The sequence below is a fragment of the Asparagus officinalis genome, chromosome 10 (genome assembly GCF_001876935.1).
Source record: "Asparagus officinalis chromosome 10, Aspof.V1, whole genome shotgun sequence".
In the NCBI taxonomy this organism is placed as follows: Eukaryota; Viridiplantae; Streptophyta; class Magnoliopsida; order Asparagales; family Asparagaceae; genus Asparagus; species Asparagus officinalis.
Genome location: NC_033803.1, coordinates 4,892,558 through 4,914,353, shown reverse-complemented (window position 1 = coordinate 4,914,353; position 21,796 = coordinate 4,892,558). Strand labels below are relative to the sequence as shown.

Below are 21,796 nucleotides of genomic sequence, written 5' to 3'. Positions count from 1 at the left end.
CGCCGAGGAGCACGGCGGCTGCGGAGCCCAGGGGACCCAGCACATTAGGAGGGCCACGTGGCATTCGAATTTGGAAAACTTCCAGCTTTTTTTTTTTTTGGTGCGAGATGAGGAAGAAGAAAGAGCCCAATTTCGGGACCTTGATGTTTTACGGAGGATTTATTGAGCAGATAAGAGTTTAAGCGGGCCTTTTGGGCCAAGATTATAAAACTATAAAACACAAACCTCACTGTAACTTTATGCTATGTTTGGGAGTTTACTAGCGGGAGGGAAAGGGTAATAAAGGAAGGGAAAGCAATTCAAAAGAAAAAAAAAAGAAATGGAGAAAAAAAAATGTAATAATCATGTTTGAGAGTTCACTAAAAAGAATTTGTATCATGATGTTCCACAACAATTCACCTCATCTACACCCCAATTTGGGGGTTAACTAAGTTATAGAGAACGGAAGTTAGAGGATGCAAAAATTTATTACTTCCCTTTCCGTCCATTCCCTTCTAAAAGTCTCGACGAACAAGTTCCAAGCCAGTTTACTTCCTTCGTACCCCTCGTTCACCCGCCCCTGCGCGCCCCGTGGCGCCCCCCGCCAAGTCCCAAACAAAGCATTACCGGTTTTCATGTAATAGGAAAAAAAACTTTAAGGCTGTGTTTGGTAAGGGGTTAAATAGAGGGTTAAGGTGGTTTAACCCTTCATTAGCCTGCCAAACAGAAAAAAAAGCCAAAGGGCTAACTAACCCGCACGTGACCTCAAAACTCCACTTAACCCGTGAATTGAAGGGTTAACTATTCCGCGTAAGAAGGCGGAACAAGGTGTAAGATGAGCTCACTTTGCTTGTAATTTGGTTTATTTGAAGAATTTGTAGTTCTAGGTTTGGATTTGTGGGGCTTTTTCGGTTCGCTTGAGGCTAGGGTTAGAGAATGAGGCAGCAGATTGTTAAATAGATGCAACTTGAGCTCCTCTTGGCTTTTTTATTTGATTGAGTTGGTGAATGAGACAGTGGATTGTCAACTAGATTTAATCTGAGCTCTTTTTTTTTGTTACAATTTGATTGTGTTGATGTTGGATCGCTAGCTTTTGGATTCGGGGTTTTTGTCGATACCTGTTGAGGCTAAGGTTAGAGAATGAAATAGTGCAGTACTATGCTTGGCGGGTCGCTTGGAGGTGTACTTGTGGGGAGTATGTGCCACTTATAGGGCGGGATGTGCAGATGGAGCAGTACTATGCTTGAGACCTTGTTCTCCGATGATGGGTCTCTGTCTCTGTAAGTTTTAGCTTTCTATTTCTTCTTCTTCTTCTATGTTGCTAATTGGGATGATGTATAGGGTTTGCTATGAGGAAAGGATTCCATTGCAGACCTCTAAGAATGATGCTCCATGATTTAGGAGGACAGTTTCATTGTTGATCTCACTATGTCTATAAATGTAAAACATACAGTTTCATTGTTGATCTCACTATGTCTATAAATGTAAAACATAATACATGTGTATGGGTTTCATTGCATCCTTTTTCATTGATAATGCCCTTTTTCTATAAATGTAAAACATAATACATGTGTATGGGTTTCATTGCATCCTTTTTCATTGATAATGCCCTTTTTAATAGATAGCTAGGTTTTTATTTAATTGTTATTATGTTAGCATTGCCGCCTGCAAATTGAAAGAGTTTTGTGTTGCTCTCATTGAACTATCACCATAAGGTTACAGATCATTTAGAGGTGTGTTTGGTGGAATATGATATGAGGCATTGATGGAATTGGATGTGCATGTTCAGGACTACTAAGTCCTTTATTCATTGTGAGTCTTGGCATACCACAAGATTTTACATTCCCATGTTTTCTAATTTCTCAATTAGTCATATATGTCTCTGAGATGTCAGTGAATTCCCAGTGAAAAACCCCATGACTGTGAACCGTTTGATAATGGACTCAATTGAGGACCATGTTGACATTGATAATAATGCCTCCTCTCCCTGTCTCTGTCGTCATAACTCATAGAAATAAATGAGCTTTGAGGACTCCACTTGTTTTGAGGAGGATATGCCTCATTGAGTTTGGAGTTTTTCTTTTCTTACTTTACCCCCTTCCTCCTTGTTTAATCTGTCATTGTCAATTATTCAAATTTTTGGTTATCTTGATTATGTTGTGATACAAGATTATGAATGTGCCTAACAGCACATCTCATTGCTCAAATTGCCTATATTTAAAAATTTTGTCTTTCTAAATATATGGGATGACATCTCGTCTTGGGTTTAGTTTTAGTCTAGCATTAAAACTGGAAAATCGAATAACACAATTTCGGGTTATAATTTGTTCTAGGGTTACTACTTACAGAATTTATTTATTATAAACATTGTCATGTATTTCCCTACCTCTTTTAACTTGCATCGTGTCTTTGAGATGTCTCTGTTCCTTGTACCAAAATTTACCAAACTTGAGATGATTACATGTACCTTATATGAAATTTTAGTATGAGAAATGATCTTTTGCTACATGACCTTTAACTTACAATCAATCGCGAATTTTGTTTGCTGGACAATCTTCAGAGAAACAATCAGGACCTATACTTCGTAGCTCCATGAACTTCTAGTGCAGATAGCAAGCAGGATTGTAGAGAGTTTGGGCTTGGTTGGCTACTCATTCAAAGATTGGCCCAGTCAATTTAGGATCAACAGATACAACTTCACTGAGGGAACTGTTGGTTTTTACCTGATTAATACTGATCACTAGTTCAAGGATGCGCTCGTTTTTGGTTAAATTATTCTTGGTGGTCCTCTAGTTAAATTATTTTTTTTATCTTTTGTTTTATATATAATGGATTTGCATGTCATGATAATGTCTGTATGTGGTACATAGGAAATCCTAGAGTGACTTCGGAAGTCACTAGAGATGTATGCTTATTGGCCAGAATGATGGCTGCAAAATTGTACTATTCTCAGATAGAAGATCTGATGTTTTGAGGTATGGCAAAAACATAATCTTAGTCATCATATATTTTGTCAAACAAGGAACTATTTGATGCAATATTTTTCAACTAGGTAATTGATGCCATACTATTGTTGTTCAGCTGTCTATAAGGAACTATTTGATGCAATATTTTTCAACTAGGTAATTGATGCCATACTATTGTTGTTCAGCTGTCTATGTGGCGTTGCAGTGATGAACTCAGAATCCGGGCAGAAGAACTTCGTCAGAACTCAAAGAATTACCTTGAGGTATGAATGTTTATGGAGTATAAAATGTTTATAGATGCATAAGCACTATATAGGTATGAATGTTTATAGATGCATAAAGAAAACTTGAGGTCATTGCTTAATTGCTACATGAAGTCTATTTTATTTCTCATTTCTATTGCAATGGCCGCGAGCGCCTAATTAAGGATTAATATTGCATTTTTTTTCTAAGAACTACCTTATTATAGTATGCTTGTTTTATTCTTGTTTAAGAAAATCATAGTTCTTGTTATTTGTCAGTTCTTGAAACAAAGTGACAAAAGCTTCAAACAATATAAAAGCTACATTCTAGATTCTAAATTCTAACTACTAATTTAGATTCTTCAAACAATATAAAAGCTACATTCTAGATTCTAAATTCTAACTACTAATTTAGATTTCTTTTGAACAGGCAATGGATCTGTGCCTTGATGCTTGTTCTAACTACTAATTTAGATTTCTTTTGAACAGGCAATGGATCTGTGCCTTGATGCTTGTCCAAAGCTTGCCGGCATCATGAGATCATCACATCTAAAGGAATCAGTCTCTTTGTAAAAGCTAATTCTTGGAGTATCTACTTCTTAATGACGAGAGAGAACCTAAATTTTTTTGTTGCTCACTTTGTAATTTAATATTTTTACTGTTTTGTATAATGATGGATACATTATGTTAACAGAGATTATTAAATTAGTACTCAATTATCTTACTTGCATATTGTAAATAGAGATTATTAGATTATCTTACTCGATTATCTTACTTGCACTTTGTTACATTATTTTAGATACATTGTGTTAACAAAGAATTACCTTGAGGTATGAATGTCCAAAGTTTTTCTATTTTTTTTTTTTTGTTTTTGATGAGGTAATTATTTATAAATCTTCAATAGGGGCGAAAGTGGTATATTTTTTAAAAAATAATGAGATTAATCTCTTTAACCCCTCTCCATTTGCCAAACACAAAAAACTTAACCCCTTGTCTTGACTATCGTATCCAAACGGGTTTAGAATTTTTTTAATCCTTCACGATGGATTAACTAAGTTAACCCTTCTTTTCAGAGCAATCCGTGTTCGGATCTTACCAGCCACAAATTTAGAGCGGACTTTATCCTCACCCCTCACTACAACTTCAGAATTAGGGTTCAATCTACATATTCTTTCTTCAAGAAACATGACCAAATAGAAGTGGTCATATTTTAGAACTCAATATCCGCCAATAGTTCATGTTTGGGATAATTACCTGAGTTTTATCACACGCTACAGAACATTACATTACATATTTTGGAACCCATGATCTAGATTTTACGCAGTAATCTAGACGGACATTAGATGTGCGTATATACATGTAAATGAGCAAATTCAAAAATATATTATTGTATACACTTTGCATGGACACAATTACCATATTTGTATATTTCATTGACATTAAGTACCAACTTGGTATATTTTCTTTCTCCGGCAACAACAACGCGTATTAAATGGGACACGGTGATAATAATGCCTATTTTTTTGTTTGGAGCCAAATTTTCAGCAACTAAATGTCACATGACCCATCATGTGATGCTGATGTGGCTTCTTATGTGGCACATGGTTAAGCTCATTCATTCGAGTGGAAAAGAGATTTTTTTTTTTTTTAATTGAGACTTATAAAGGTGGGAATCAAATTGATTGTTCTTCCTCCTAGGGTTAGAATTGGGTGTGGTCTATTGAAATTGGAGATAGATTCTTTAAGCTCAAGCTCTTGCTTACAGTCGGCTTCAAACATGAACATAATAAAGGGAAAAGTTGTATGTCCCATTTAATATACCTTGTTATCGGTGAAATAAGAAAATATACTAATTTGGTACTTAGGTCAACAAACCATACCAATTTGATAGTTTTGCCGGTTTGAATGTGTTCCTTCACATATTCAACTTTAAACGATCCAACAAGCTCTTTCCATCAAGCTTACTAGAAAAACTGAGCTTCAGAAAATCCTCCAGGCTCAAAGTTTTATAAAACTCTCTGCCATCTTTCACAAGTTCAGGAAGTGGGCCGATGAGCTCGCCAAACTTTGGGGTGTGGAAAGCAGCCATTGATATGCGTTCTTTCTCCGAGTGTACCAGAGCTCTGTGTTCGATACTCTTGTACTTACCGTTGGTATAGATCTGTAGGCAAAATATCAGACATGCGCATGTTATTACCAACAAAAAATGCATGTCGAACGTAAAAGTGGATAGATCGGATATAACTGTAAAAGGGTTAATCGCACATTGACACCTTACATGTAACATACCAGAAGTTACAAAGATATCCATATCCTTATCCTTATCCTACTAGACATAGATAATCAATATACGTGTCAGTATCCCATACGATATGGATGGCGAGTAGGATGCATCTAGAATAACAAAAAATTCCGCCTTGTAAGCATGACATTTATAACTTGTTTTTTTTTTCTCTCCATTTTTATAGCTTAAAAATACACTAAACAAATTTCCATGAGTACTAGGTTAAGACCACAAAATACAGCCAACTGAAAATATGCACAAGTATTTCAGGATCAGGACTCTCTTGAATATCTATTTAGCAACTTAAGCATGTAGTACTTTGATTTATTACCTCAAGTAAATCACCGATATTGACAACGAAAGCACCAGGAATTGGTTTTACAGAGATCCATCCGCCATTTTTCCGAATTTGCAATCCTTGTACTTCGCTGACTTGAAGGAGCAATGTCAGGCCTACTGCATCAGAGTGAGGAGAGAGACCCAGAACCTTCTCAGGATTTGGGCACGGTGGGTAGTAATTTGTTCTTAGCGATTGTGTCTCCTTGAAAACATTTATGAGTTGATCATGTTCAAGTCCCAAATTCTTCCCCATAAATCCTAAGATGAAATGTGCAAGTCTCCTTACTTCCAACGAGTATTTGTGCATCGTTTCCCTGAAAGAATCAATGACTTGAGTAAGAACAAACCAATTACCTTTATTGCTCATGGATAACGGACTATGGTTTGTAAATGAGTAAAGTCTTAAAACAGTTGGTTCTCAAACAAAGAGACCAGTTGATGCACGTGGTCTACTTCATTCGAAAATGAACAGTCTTGAAACAATATTGATCACGTATAGTACATCTTACTACAAAAAAGAGCGAGGAATGTTAATTTGCTTATAACTAGATTTTACACAATTATTAACATAAAAATGAGTTATATATATATATATTCAACGGAGTGGATCATTCACAATGTAGCTCAATCATGTGATTTTAGACCGCATCATTAGATGATTATCTAAGGCGTCACCTTAGGCCAACACTTCCCTATATATTATATTATATATTATATATTATATATATACTATATTATATATATATATATATATATATAATATATATATATATATATATAATGGGTATTCCCTTGTCATATGGCAAGGACTTTCCTCCTTGACGCACTCTAAAATTTCACATGATTGGGAGCGACATTATGGAATGCCATCCGCTCCATATGAACTTGCATCTACATATTCTAAACCCCAAACACCAAGTTTGAGCGCTGAATCCGTCGTCGTTATGACCCGTCTCATAAGCCACGAATAAGTTCTATTCATTCAAATCCCGTAAAAGGATTACTGAGTGTATGAAGGCTGTTTCAAACGCACGCGGGTTCACCCCAAACTTGGGTGGGCGTTTTAGAATATGTAATTCAAGTTTTCAACGGAAACGGATCATCCACAATGCTCGCTCAAAAATCATGTGATTTTAGAGTCGTCATAAGGAGGAAATACCCCCTCCTATTGACCAAGGATACCTAATCTCATTTATATATATAATATATGTATAATTAATATAAATTATATATCTTATATTTATATATATATATATTATTATATAAATTATATATTATATATATATGTGTGTGTTCTTGAATAATATTTCTTTTATGATATGAATCATTTTGTTCTAAGTTTGTCTATTATATTCTTGCTAACTGTGATCGGTGACCTGACCCATACACACACACACACACCCCCTTAAATCTATTTGTGAAGTTGCCCTCCAAATCTCACTATTCACAAAACTATTGCCATACCCCGGGCACGCGGGCCCGTTGGCGTGATGTAAGTCATTGGACCCACAAATCTATATAAACCACTCAAACACTTATTCGCCCACCGATGTGAGACTAAACATTTGGGATGTCACAACTATCCTCCAAATAATCTCATTGGAAAATAAATATCCCCCAGATCAACATAACTAACTTAATTGGATTAGCACGTAGAAATTTGACTATTTTGTTGATAATTTTACATTGCAGTTACAAATTAGCCAATTAAAGCTTGTCAATTTGGTACATATGTTTTGTATGAAGTTTAACGATTCGGAGGGGGGGGCGGGGGCGGCACAGAGATTTCGGGAGGCGTAGTTTCAAAATACCTATGGATTATGGGGTACATAATTATATACACAAAAACCTCTTTAAACAAAAGGGAGCGAAAACAGAAGTTTACTTACCTGAAAGTGGGAGGATGAGTAGGCCAGAACTTCAAATTCCTATAATTCTGTGGCAAAGTGAAGAGGAAAAGCATGTCTCCCCAGTCAAGTTTCTGCTCCTCTGAAACAACAAAGGCTTGGCCATAGCCTTCAAGATTTCCCGATTCTTGAGCGCATGCCTCTTTAACATCTAACGGAAGTTGAAAGAACTCCTCAACGTCAGCCTTCACTTTCTCAATCAGCTCTTCAGATATGTCATGGTTTACAAACTACAAAATAGAATCCATATGTCATATCTATCGCATACCTAGAGTCATAAAATAGTCAGGCTGTAAATAAAGTTCAGAGAGATGAACTGAAATATTTGCAATAATCCTAGTCACTTATTCTGATAGCGTTCAATTGGTTTATAGAGAGAATAAGAGAGTGGAAGTTCATGGTCTGAATACTTGAAAAGGGCATCCCAAGCACCTATATTTCAGATAGCAATCATGCTGCATCCTCATCTTTTCTCACCGATTCAAAGAGAATGGGTTGCATGTTATGAATCTATTCATATAAAGAGTTTGAGCATCTTAGTGCATTGGGACTGGGCGTGATTTCGGAGAGTTAATGGGGGAAAAAACAAAAGAAAGAAAGAGAATTTCACCTAGTAAAAGTCAAACTGCAAATATCCTTCAAGTTTATCACAATTTCACGGACAGATTAACTTGAATTGTAACACAATTTTTAACAAATATCAATATCCACTATCCTTTCAAGTTTTTCAATTTCAACAAGGAAATTGCAACTATAAACTGTTGTGCGCGGAAGCCAATTGTTGTCCTTCGAGGAACCAAAACAAACGCCGAGAGAGAAAGCCAAACAAACCAAAATAATGGCACAAACACAAACAAACGAATTTTACGTGGTTCGGCAAGTTGCCTACGTCCACAAAGCAAAAAGGGGATGGTGTTTTCACTAATAGAGAAGAAGAGTACAAACTGAGATTACAAATCACTCAAACTCACCAATTAATCTCACCAACAAAGCTTTTAATCTCTCAAACAGAACCCTAACCAATAGCTCCAAAAAATGCCTCTTTTATGTGCTCAAATATCCCCGATACGCGGTCGACCGCGACAAATGACAGAACCCAGAAAATCAATACAGAGTTTGGCGGTCGACTGCAACGGTCAACCGCAACCAACTCCGGAGCTTCAAAATCGATTACAATGTTTGGCGGTCGACCGCCGCGATCGACCGCACCAAGTCTAGAATCAAACCCTGAGCTGTGCACGTTTTCGGTCGACCGGCCTAGCCTCGCGATAGACTGAACATCACCAAAAATGTTTTCATGCTTCCAAAACATGTTCTTCTTCAATTTCTTTGCCAATTCTACAATTCTCCACATCGGCGAATATTTCTCAAAACTGAACCGACACCAATACAAACCAAATGTCTCACTTGTTGCGTCCAGTACAAAGTGGCTATGTAGCACGGACACAGATCCGACACGGCCATCCGACACGCCAACACAAGGTAAATCCTAAAAAATACATAGGATACGTGTGTTCGACACGTGTGTCCGATACGGACACGACACGACACGGCTTCATGTTATGCATGTCCATGCTTCATAGCAAAGTGGAACAAAACCACTACAACGGACTCAATCCACAACAAGTCGGGAACCCAAATGAGAATGCGAGCAATCTCTAAATGTCGATATCAACTCACCAAATAACCTCCAAAGGCCCTCAATCAACGAGAAGAGTTTTCAACCATTCTCCAACATCACCAACAAATCTGCAACAGATAACTTTTCCAATGGTCCCAAAATAAAACAAACTAAACACCTCCACCTGAGGTGAACCAACAGCCATAGCCAAATCCAAACTGTGTCCATCAGCTGCACTCAAATCAACTAACTCGTCATCTGTATCCAAATCAACACGATCCCCAATCTGTGTCACCTCAGCTGGAATCTCAAACGATACAGAATGATCTGAAGAACGTGGAGTAATCTTCACCTAACGTGGAGTAGCATCACTCTCCACCTGCTACGATATCCTAACGATTTGATCAACATTCTCCGTCTACCAAGAGTCAAATATGACATACCTGCTCAGAACAAAATCAGAGTCCAACAACTGATAACCAAACATGGCTCTGAGTCCCAAATGTACACTCAGATCAAATCTCACATCATCGATGTGACCATATGCTGGGCAACCAAATATCCGAGCAACCAAAAATCTAAAGCAGCTTCACCAGATCCAAATACTTCAAACGCAACAGTCAGCAACCTATGAATAAGATGGCTCCAATATGTCAAAGCCTCAACACCATAACTCCTCTGCAAACCAATGCTCAACATCAAACACTGATTCTCCTCCAACAAGGAATGACTCATCAAATCTGTCACCTCATCTCGTCGCCTCAATGTATCTTGTCCAATAAAATGTCTCAAACTATCATGAGCTCGGCATAAATGTAGAAAAGAACTTCTACCAAAATCAGAACAACGTATTACCTTTCTATCAATACACTTCTTCCACCTATTGTTTACTAGGACTTCACACCAAGAGACTTGGTTGCAACCCACAAATACCTAAAACAGTCACCTACACAGGAAACCAAATACCTATTACCTCCCAATGATGCCTCATTGCAAGGCCCCCAAATGCCTGAATGAACATCACCTAGAAGACCATTCGCTCGGTGAATAGAAATGCCAAACTCCACCTCGGTCTTCTTACTCATACCAATGTGCTCACAGGACTTCAATCTGCAGGTCAAAGCACTCCTCAACAATCCATGCACATCATCAACAATCAAATATCCCAGCATCAATAAACGTCACAGTCTAACCAAATCCAAAGAAGTCGTCAGCTCTCTACCAATCACCGTGCTCCCAATCAAATAGTACAAATTCTTCCTCCTGACGCCCTTCATCACAATCATGGACCCAAATGTAATCTTCAGAGATGCATCCTCTAAGGTCACCCTATAGACTGCTGCCTCTAAAACTCAAAGTGTAATATTCTTCTTCAACTGCGGAACGAACCTTACTTCATCCAACTCCCGAATCACCCCGTCAGACATCCTAATACGAACGGTACCAATACCACCAATAGGACATTCATGATCATTACCTATAAGAACGACATCCTCTCTTTCTAACTCCTGAAAACTAGAGAACCAATCCCTCCTAAGAAAAATATGGTAAGAAGCACACGAATCTAGCATCCACTATGTAGAGTCGGTAACACAAACTAATGGTAATGTAAGGCACGAATAGCCCGAAGAATCCAAATCTGAATTGTCATCACTAGCCTTAGTAACATTCATCTCTGAAGCTTGAATTGCTTTCCCTTTATTCTTCCTGGCTTGATCTGTTAACTTTGGACATTCAGCTTTCTAATGTCCATCATCTTTACAAAAAATACACTGATTCCTAACCAACTGCAGGATGTGCCCCTCTAGACTGCGACCTCCAACATCGATTTGGACTCTTTGCTCTTGCGATCAATGCCCCCGCTACTGGCTCAATAGAAGTCTCCCTATCCTTCTTCTGAAGCTGATAATTCATAAATGCAGCGGTGATCTTGGTATACGAAAAAGATATTTCCCCATTAATAAGAGTAAGAACGAATGTCTCATATTCCTCGTCGGACAAAGAACTCAACAATAACAACGCATTGTCCTCATCTTTAATCATCATATCTACATTCGTCAAATCCGTAAGATGCTTCATATAGTGGTTCATGTGATCACCAATGGAGATCCCTTTTTTCAATTGGAAGTGATAAAGCCTTATATTCAAATGCAAACGAGTTTTCACACTCTTCGTCAAATATTTGCTCTCTAGGATCTCTCAAATCTTCTTAGCCAAAGTCGATTGATCACATCATATTTTAGATCTTGGGTAAGACAAGACCTATTCACACCACACACCATTCGATTCATCTTTTTTCAAATATTTTCCTCAATGTCGTCCGGTTTTCCGTCCAACTCCAATGTATCTTACAAATTTTACGCGTTAAACGCATCTAAGACTTCGCATTTCCAAAGACCAAAATTTTTTGTGCCATTAAACTTCTTCACGTCTATCTTCATAGAGTAGATATTCAAACTTTGGACGGTCTTTACGTCGGAAGTACCCTCCATAACTCCTTTTTTTCTCGGCCATCTTTTTCAAATCACCACTAAATCAATGCGGAACAAACGAAGAATAGATCCAAACTGAAAAGAGGGATTTTTACCTCCAAGTGAATCCTAACAAGAACCTCCGAAATATCTCACCCCCACACGACGGTAGACAAGATCCACAAAAGTAAAAATCCCACATTTATCATCAATCGAAACCCTAGACGAACTTCCACAGTGATCTACTCCTCCAATTAGCCCAAGCATAGCCCGAGCTCTGATACCACTTGTTGTGCTCTGATACCACTTGTTGTGTGAGGAAGCCAATTGTTGAGCTTCGAGGAACCAAAACAAACGCCGAGAGAGAAAGCCAAACAAACCAAAATAACGGCATAAACACAAACGAATTTTATGTGGTTCGGCAAGTTGTCTACGTCCACCGGGCAAAAAATGGATGAGTTTTCACTAATAGAGAAGAATAGTACAAACTGAGATTACAAATCACTTAAACTCACCAATTAATCTCACCAACAAAGCTCTTAATCTCTCAAACAAAACCCTAACCAATAGCTCTAAAAATTATATCTTTTCGGTGCTCCAAATATCCCCTATACTGCTCTCCCAAAACCCTGAATCGTGTTTGGTATTTATATCAAACTCAAAACCAAATCAGAACAGGAAACTCAAATATGGACTTAACCCGATATATGATCGACCGCGACAAACGAGAGAACCCAGAAAATCAATACAGGGTTTGGCGGTCGACTGCAGCGGTCGACCGCAACCAACTCCAGAGCCTCAGAATCGATTACAGGGTTTGGCGGTCGACCTCCGCGGTCGACCGCACCAAGTCCAGAATCAAACTCTGAGCTGTGCACGTTTTCGGTCGACCGGCCTAGCCTCACGGTCGACCGAACATCACCAAAAACGTTTCCCTGTTTCCGAAACCTGTTCTTCTCCAATTTCTTCGCCAATTCTACATAATCTTGTAGCATAATACGAATCAATCAATGGATAAACAACTAACTAAATTAGTAAAGTCGAAATAATAACATGATACTAACCTGGAAAAATCCCCACTCTTCGCAAGCAAACTTGAGCTTACTGGCCTCTTCATCTGAGAACTTGGGATCTGATAATCTTTGCATATCTATCACAGGAATATCCTCATCATCATTAAAAGCATCCTCTTCCATCTCAGGCCGAACATACCTCTCAAGAATCTCAGCCTTCAAATTTTTCGGATCAGCAGCAACAAGAGCTTGGACGTTGTCCACTTTCATGGACCCTCCCAGCTCGCTTTGCTTCCCGCGGTAATTCTCTGCATCCATTGCAGATGGTTCTTCTTTTCGCCTGGCCTTGGTTTCTTGTTTGAATAGCTATATAAAATTCTAAATGTGTACACATCAAATAACCTAAAAGCAACCATCAAGACTACTGGAGCATTAACAACAGGCTCCTGACCTTTAACCAATCATATTTTGATATGTGGATTCGATAGTGACTGACCACTTGCCATTATAGTAATCCAGAAGAATTTTAAAAGAGAAAGGTGTACCAGGAAGAAAACGTGCGACGTGATTTCTCTAGAAACAAAATAAAGTCCAACTCCAGATTTCGCTTTCTATAAAAATCAAAGTGAGCTCAATAATCTAATCTTTAGAATGACTAAACAAATAAGGAATAATAAAGTTGCCCGCCTATGAGAATTAGACCTTCACAATTTCCTTGCATTGGATTAGCACTGAACTAAACCAATTCATAAATCCTAATCCAGAGCACAAGGATTAGTTAGTAGATTAGTGATAAATACGAAACGACTACCTGCAAAGCTGCAGGCCTGTATGCAGCCTCACCATTAGTTTTCTCTGTGAAGCACCCTGAAAAATCTTTAAGATATTGAATTACATTGGCCACCAACCAAAGATGGTACTAGAGAAAACAGGAATAATATTGATTCCCTTCAAGGGTTTCATCGCATGTTTTGGTAATTGGGTTTGGATTATTATCATATGAGGGAACGAGAGACGAAGATCTATATTTTACCACCTTGTGTTCTAAAGGACCATGAGGTATAATGCAAATAGTGCTTAAATTATTCAGAGTATTTGAGACATTTATCAATTGTCACTTGTTACAGTTTCATGTGAGTTGATAGCAACTTTAGGACAATCCTCTTGCGGTTTTCCTTCATGTATTCAACTGCAGACAATCTAACCGGCTCTTTCCATCAAGCTTACTAGAAATATAGAGCCTCAGAAAATCCTCAACACTCACCGTCCAGTAAAACTCTCTACCATCTTTCACAAGTTCAGGAATTGGGCTTATGAGTTCCCCAAACTTTGGTTTGTGGAAAGCAGCAATCGATATGCGCTCTTTTTCTGAATGTACGACAGCTCTATGCCCAATACTCTTGTATTTCCCATTCGTATAAATCTGCAGACAAGATCAAATATATATTAAATAGATGCACGCAAATTTTAAAGCAGATACATTGGATATATTTGTAATCAAGCACAGTTTTAAAGCAAGATTCTCTTTCTTTGAGAGTAAAAGAGTAGAAAAGAATTCACTTGGAGGGTTACCTGCAACAATAAAACCAGAGGGTAGTAAGTTCAAAACAGTGAAAATGCACAGGTTCTATCCGCAATTAAACCCCAGTTCAAATTAATCAAGGACACGATTTTCAGCATGACATTGTCACTTTTCCCCCTCTTTTTTTACAGCTTAAACATATAGCCACAATTTTCACTAAAGAGCACCAAATTTTATTATTACCTCGAGCATATCGCCAATATTGACAACAAAAACACCAGGAATAGGTTTTACAGAGCTCCAACCTCTATTTCTCGAATTTGCAATCCTTGCACATCATTGACTTGAAGGAGCAACGTCAAGCCTGTGGCATCAGCGAGAGGGGAGAGACCAAACACCTTCTCAGAAGTTGGGCATGGTGGATAGTAGTTTATTCTTGCTGATTGTGGCTCCTTGAAGATATTGATGAGTCAATCGTATACAACTCCCCACGTTCTTCCCCATGAATCCCAAGATGCAATGTGCAATTCTCCTTACTTCCAATGAGTACTTATCAATTGTCTCCCTGTGAACATCAAATACTTGAGTAGAACAAGAAACTTGTTTCCTTGATTACTAGAAGTTCATCGATCATTAGACTATGGTTTTGGTGTACTTGTCATTTGTAAATGAGAGCTTAAAATGAAAGCATATGGATGTCACATGATGGCCAATGTGTTGCAAAAAGATCCCCTAATATGTCATTGTTGCAGAGAAAACCGCTGTTCTCTTACAGGTGTTGAACATACACGTCATAGTAGCTTCATTTGGGCTAATAAAAAATTCTGGGAGTAATACGTGACTAACCCATTCAAAAATATGATACCTACCTGTATGCATCAGTTTCTTCCATAAATGAACAGAGACTTCAGACCATATTAGTTTTCAAGGATATGATACCGCCTCTGATGGATGGTTAAGTAATATCTAACATTAAGGACCACTAGGGTGACAAAAATCTCTGATGAATAAATACCGATGTCAAGTTGAAATTGAACAGGATTTATCCAATGATAATTAGATTCTACGCATAATTCTCAACTGGAAAGGGGAAATTGAAAATTCTTTTACCTGAAAGTGGGAGGATGAGTAGGCCACAATTTCATATTCCTATAATTCTGGGGTAGAGTGAGGAGGAAAAGCATGTCTCCCCAATCAAGTTTTTGCTCCTCTGAAATAACAAAGGCTTGTCCATAGCCCGGCTCTTGAGTAGTTCAGTGTAAAGCAAAATCTTAAGAGATGAATTAAATTCTAGAAGTACTTATCTGATCCTAATTGCTTGCTCTATTAAGCTCACTTGGTTGTAGGGGGAATTTGAGAATGAAAAAGGGTAAGTTACAGGGTTTGAATCCTTGGAAAGGATCTTTTTCTCGCATAATGATACCAATCATGTTGCATTCTCATCCATCAGTAAGTCAAAGAGATAAGTTGGAAATTTTGGTTACCATTTATGAGTCTAGATCTCCAAAAAATTGAGCACTTTCAAGCATTAGGCTTGGATGCATCAGTAGCGTGAGTATAATTGGAAAAAAAAAATGCTAAAGTATTGCCAAGTAAATAGTCAAATATAAGCAACCCATTAGTTGATCTCAATTTCCTTGACTAATGGTATAAATCAGTATAAAAGATTCAAAGTGCACTCCAATGTTTTAATACTATCACTATCCACTATACCTTTCAAATTTCTAGTTTTTTTCCACAAAAAATGTGACTTTTAAACCTTAGAATGCCACCAATTCAGGCAGTGAATGAATGAACTAAATGAGTAGTAATTCGAACAAGAGTATAACACTAACTTGGAAAAACCCCCACTCTTCGCAAGCAAATTTGAGCTTACAGGCCTCTTCATCTGAGAAATTTGCATCCAATAGCCTTTGCATATCTATGACAGGGATACCCTCATCATCAACGGTAGGATCCTTTTTTATGTCAGGCCAAGTATACCTCTCAAGCTTCTCAGCTTCAAGTTTTTCTAATCACCAGCAAGAGCCTGAACGTTGTCCACTTTGATGGACCCTCCCAAATCAGTTTGCCTCTTGCAGTGATTTTCTGCATCCATTGCCACTTGCTATTCCTTTGACCTGCCCTTTGCCTCTTTTAGATAGCTATCTAAAACATATACATGTCAAATTAGCTTAAAGCAATCATATTGGGCATCAACAACAGGCTCCTGATCCTCTACAACCCCAATAGTAGGAACTTCTTGTGCTCTAGAAAAATCATATTTTGACACGTGGACTTGATAGCAACTCACCAACTCCCATGATAGTAATCCAAGTAAGTATTTAAAATGAGAAAGGTAAAAGAACATTATGTCACCTGAAGGTTGTGGAAAGCGGAGCGAAGCAGCAAATACTGCTTAGTCTTTTGAGGCTTAAGCGGATAAAAGCTCAAGACAAATTTTTTTTTTTATTTCTTAAGTAGGGACAAATTTAAAAAAAAAAAAATCTGAAAATTATAAAACAAACAAAAATTGAAGGGAAAATTTTTCTACAAATGTCTGTGGTGTTTAAAGATATTCTAAACATGAAATAGATGTGTAACAAATACCTAGACCTAATCACACAATCTTAACAAAAAACTATACACACGTAATGTGATAAACTCAAATATAGTGGACTATAATCAGATACCGGATTTTATCCCTTCAGAGATATCTGATAAAAAAAGTTAAATAAATTAATATAAATTATCAAAGGTGAAAGCTTTTGGTGGCTGATTTCAGGTTTAGAGACCACTTTTGGGCCTATTTATGTGTTGTGGCCGCCTTTTCAGGAGTTTTTTTTTCCCAGGCGGATAGCAGCTAAGTCCCCAAAATGCGTAAGTGGTCGACTTAAACGCCGTTTTGTGCTGCTGTTTTCAACACCCTCCTGATTTTTTTAGAAGAAAAATAATGTCATTTCAAGATTAAACTTTTGAGATAAGAAATCAGACCGAGCTCAAAAGTCTAATCTTTAGAATGTCTGAAGAAATCAGGAAATTGACCTGTGAGAATTAGACCTCCACAATGAACTGAACCAATCACAACCCTAGTCCACAGCCCATCAGGGGCGTAGCCAGGGTACTCTTGCCCTGGGCAGCTGCCCAGGGCAAGAAAGTGGCCGGCCCTCTACGCCCCAGCTCCTACTTCTCCGCCGGTTGGCCGGCCCTCTACGCCTCCGTCCTCTACGGCGGCGTCTTCGGCCTCCCCTCCATGGGCGCCGCCCTCTCTGTCGCTGTTCCGGCCACGGTGGTGACCTGGATCACCATCCTCATGTTGCTCGCCTTCGTGTGGAAACCAAGGAGGACGCTGGTGATGGAGGTAGTCTGGCAGTGGCGTAGCCCAGCGATTTTTTGCCCAGAGCAAAAAAAATTCCTGGCTACGCCACTGCAGCCCATCAGGTCAGATCAGACAAGGATTAGTCAGTCGGTTCACAATAAGTTACAAAGTTCTGCCTACATAGTTGCAGGCCAGTGTGTAGACTCATCAAAGTGTTCCATGTGAAGCCTTCTGAACAAATGAACAATCATCTTTAAAATATTACCTATTGGCCAACAACCAAATATAACAAAGTGATTAGAGAAATGTCAGAGAACAAGTTGGTAGAAGTCTCAGTTGCAATCAGGTCCAAAAAATATATCTTGTGAAACAACAGATAGCATTGCATGATGGTAGGCTAACTATGAAGGACATATAACAGAATGTTGACAGGATCTTACACACTTTGGTATTTTATCATGTAAAAATGACAAGAACTGTAATGGCTAATGACTATCATGAAAACTACTCTCAGCATTGGGGCTTCCTGCTATTCTTTTTGTTCCCTTACTGGAATTTCTAACAAATCCCAGAAATGAATACAGTTCTGCAATTAGATGGGAGTTAGATAAGTGCTATTGATGCTATGAACATGCAAAACAAAGAAGAAATTTTAAGTACTAGTTAGGTCTTAGGCATCATGGATGGCAATCCATTCTTAGCACCTTCATGAATGTCATGTGATCTCTTAGTCTTCATACCGATCAGTGAAGAACATATATTTTCAAAGTTTGTACTTTAACAGTATAAACAACAGCAGAAAATTCCAAAACAGAAGCATTTAACCAATTATAGAGAAATTTGTTCACTATGACACAATTTTTGTGACCCAGGTAATTATTGCAAAACCGTACATCTGCATTTCTGAATTATAGAACAGTAGTGTTGATTGGAGCTACCATGATCATAAGAAAATAAAATTGTATTGCTCGTTTCTCTTCCCAGCATTTCACGTGAGCCCCCAACCTCCATTCCTTAATAGGACCCTTTTCTTTCACAAATGTCATGATCGATTGGTGTTCATTTTCATAAAGTGGAAGCCCATAATATCTCTGTATTCTCCTGTCCCTAGACATCGGTTGCAATAACCAAGTCCGCTTCCACCACAAACCTTGCACCTGCCAGAGGTCAGCTTGTTTATCACAACTGACGAAGGAGCAAACAATTTTCACAATATAGGTTTCTCACCATTTTGGCCATTCTCCTTCGGGAAGCAAAACTAGATGGACACAGTTGGTCCTTCCTACAAAAGGAAAGCATAAGTTACAGATCCGATTAAAATACAATATTGAAACAGGTAACTACGAGTCCTTAATACCCCTATTTTTAAAACAAATATACGTATGTACTGATGAATATAGAATAGGAAATTTTCTTTAATTCACTTGAGAGACTTAGGAACTGAGGGAACCTCTTCCTCGACAATGGTGGCAGTCTACTCTTCCACTTCCATCGCAGACTACACAAGGTGGATCCGGTTTTCTAAATTTCTCTAGCCGAACATTGGACTGCAACAGATAATAGCCTTACAACATCAGAATTCAATATAGTAGGAAGAAGACAGAATTCAGTAGAGTAGGGAAGAAGACAGAATTCAGTAGAGTAGGGAAGAAGACAGAACACCCAGTCTTAAAAGAAATAGATTTTTTTTTCCGCATACAACATTCACAAATTTTCCAACCCAGCATGTGCATATAGACAGGATAAGATTTATTAAACACTACTGGAGCTGATCCACTGTAGAAATAGAACGAACTCCGGCATAAAGACTAAGAGGACGCAGCTACTCCAGGTTCTTATCTTGCCTCATTAATCCTTTTGATTTTTCAAGTTACTTGTGTATAAGTATGCCATCTAACAGTATTAACAATAAAAATGTCAAAAAATAGAACAATTATATGACTATGCATGTTATCAGCCATTGCTCGGTTTCTCTTACCTTCCCATACAATGGTAACATAAACATCTCGTGCTCTTTTTTCTTTGTCTTCTATTTGATATCATGCAAAACTTGAATAATCCTTGTTCCCATTTATGAAGGATGGACACGTTTATTTTATATTTCTTCCCATCATTGTGAATAAAAGAAGATAAAAGGTTCCGAACCTTTAACTTTACTTAAAATTTTATTCCTTTTCTTTATTCTCCCCTTTCCACTGAAAAGCCAGGGCGTCTTCGCTGCATTCGCCTCTGAACCTCATTTTCAATTTCGATTTGGGGCAAAAAACCTAAGAACTTAGCCCCCACCCACCAAAGGATCAACTCATAAACATCCAACACGTGCAAATAATAATGACATACAAACTGATTCGTCACTAAACCATTGAAGACATCCAATGTATCCTTAGTAGTATTAAGGTCATCACCCAAAACAGTATGCGTGAAGTCTGGACCAGTCCATGGTCGGTAAGTTGTAGTTTTTGAGCTCTAAAAAGCTACTAGCAGCGATAAATCCCCAAAAAAGAATACATAACACACATTGTTATAAATAGCAGTCAATAGCGTCACAATAGCGTTAGCAGCCCGCTCCGCAATGATATCACTCAATAGCAGTGACATATTGCGAAGTATGCACTTTTCGTTCGCAAAAGTGGCCAATAGCACGCCATATAGATGAATAGTGAGCTATCATAGGTAAAATTCGCTTTTTGATCGCTATTTAAATGTTGTTTCATGTTTATTTTTATAATTACACTCGAACCACACCTGCAAGATTCGATGTCTTAAGTCATTACTGATCGTGTTTTTTTCTCCTGAGTCCCCTTATGGTCCAACCCATCAAAACCCTAGCTACCAAAAAGGTTGTTGCCTCCCACTGCATCCCACTATCTCCCGCTGCCTCTCGCGACTTTCGAAGTCTTCTTGCCAACTCCAACAGCCTCCAACACTCCCTCAGCACTCCTCTTACTGCCACAACACCTCCTCTCACCGTGAGCTCCTATTTCATTCCTCTCACCACTCAGTTCATCGACTCGAAGACAATTACTCTTCGACTCCATTCCTCTTGATTATGCAATAGTTACATGTCCATTTCATGCTTAGGATCTCTTTAAATCATCAAATATGCATTTTTAGATTTTTTTTTTTTTTTTATATTTATACATATGTAAATTAGGCCGCTATTGGACTGCGCTTTTTGCTGCAATAGCCCCAAATAGCCTTAGTTGTGCCTCGTCAATACGTGACCCTATCCGCCATCAATAACCTCGATAACACAACGTTGGCACAAATAATGAAGCAAGGACATCATCAAGAAGAAGTTACTGTTTTAACCACAGGGTGCATCAAGAATAAAAAGAAATTTTCTAGAAGTTATGATTTGTCACTAAAATCATTGGTCTAAATTGGCACTTGCTTCACTTCAATTACATCCTTTGAGCTTGAATACAGAAGTCTATGATGAATTTCTTCATAGTATGCTCTACTCAAAAGTCTCCATGTCAAAACCCTAACTAAAAGAGGGGTTTTTAAGGAAAAAAAAGGGTTTTTCTTTTGTTACCTCGCTCTTGACGATCCACGAGGGTTTAGAGAGGCAGAAATGAGAGGAGCCGCCGCCACCGCCTCTGCCGCCGCTGCGAGGGATAAAGGAAGCCGACACGGGGCCGATATTTCGCGCCGGCACGGGGAGCGCAGCGGTAGCGGACATGGACTTGGCGTCTGATCAGTGCGAATGTGCTCCGGCGAAGGAGAGATAGGCTCTAGAGGATCACTTTTTGCGCGGAGAACCTTGAATAAAAATCTAATTGTTTCATGTGTACATACCCCTTATGTCTATTTGCAGAACTACACCAAAAACTCGACATCAGCATAATTATCCTCAAATAATCAACCTTGGAATTTTCATGAACTTTGTTGGATATTATGAGTAAATGTTTGACCGTTGTTTGATATTTGCAGTTAGAAATTAATCTATTAAAGTCCATGATTAGTCAATTTGGGTGTTTTTCCCCCTTCTTCCTACTTGATGTTCAAGGTAGTTTTTTGCAAATATGCATGATTTAAGAATTATGTATACAAAAAAACCCATATTTCATGAATTTGTCACTAAATTAATATTAATGGTGATCGATATTAAAAAGAACATATGAGATATTGTGGTATCATCTTTATTTAGG

At 38.2% G+C, this 21,796-nt stretch overlaps 2 protein-coding genes and 1 pseudogene across 5 annotated transcripts in view; all 3 read right to left on the bottom strand.

The window, feature by feature from the left end:
* Window positions 1–13,781, bottom strand: part of LOC109825706 (S-norcoclaurine synthase 1-like) — an 18,116-nt gene extending 4,335 nt beyond the window's left edge. The window contains exons 1-5 of one of the 4 annotated variants that reach the window (XR_002243079.1): window positions 13,368–13,781; window positions 12,874–13,224; window positions 7,700–7,947; window positions 5,803–6,124; window positions 5,068–5,348 (exon numbers count right to left, since the gene is read on the bottom strand). Coding sequence is in view for 1 of the 4 variants with exons in the window: in XM_020392579.1 (XP_020248168.1) it covers window positions 5,103–5,348; window positions 5,803–6,124; window positions 7,700–7,947; window positions 12,874–13,140 (1,083 nt within the window). In the remaining 3 variants the exon portion in view is untranslated. Of the gene's footprint in view, window positions 1–4,971; window positions 5,349–5,802; window positions 6,125–7,699; window positions 7,948–12,873 lie in introns of those variants that run through there. The other 3 variants (XR_002243078.1, XR_002243080.1, XM_020392579.1) reach the window with 3 other exon arrangements.
* Window positions 13,885–16,359, bottom strand: LOC109825529 (annotated as a pseudogene).
* LOC109825707 lies at window positions 18,446–21,452 on the bottom strand. Its single transcript, XM_020392580.1, has 4 exons — window positions 21,181–21,452; window positions 19,093–19,189; window positions 18,870–18,924; window positions 18,446–18,799 (listed from the first exon to the last, which is right to left on the bottom strand). The coding sequence occupies exons 1-4, from the start codon at window positions 21,325–21,327 to the stop codon at window positions 18,685–18,687; spliced, it is 414 nt and encodes a 137-aa protein (XP_020248169.1). The 5' UTR covers window positions 21,328–21,452; the 3' UTR covers window positions 18,446–18,684.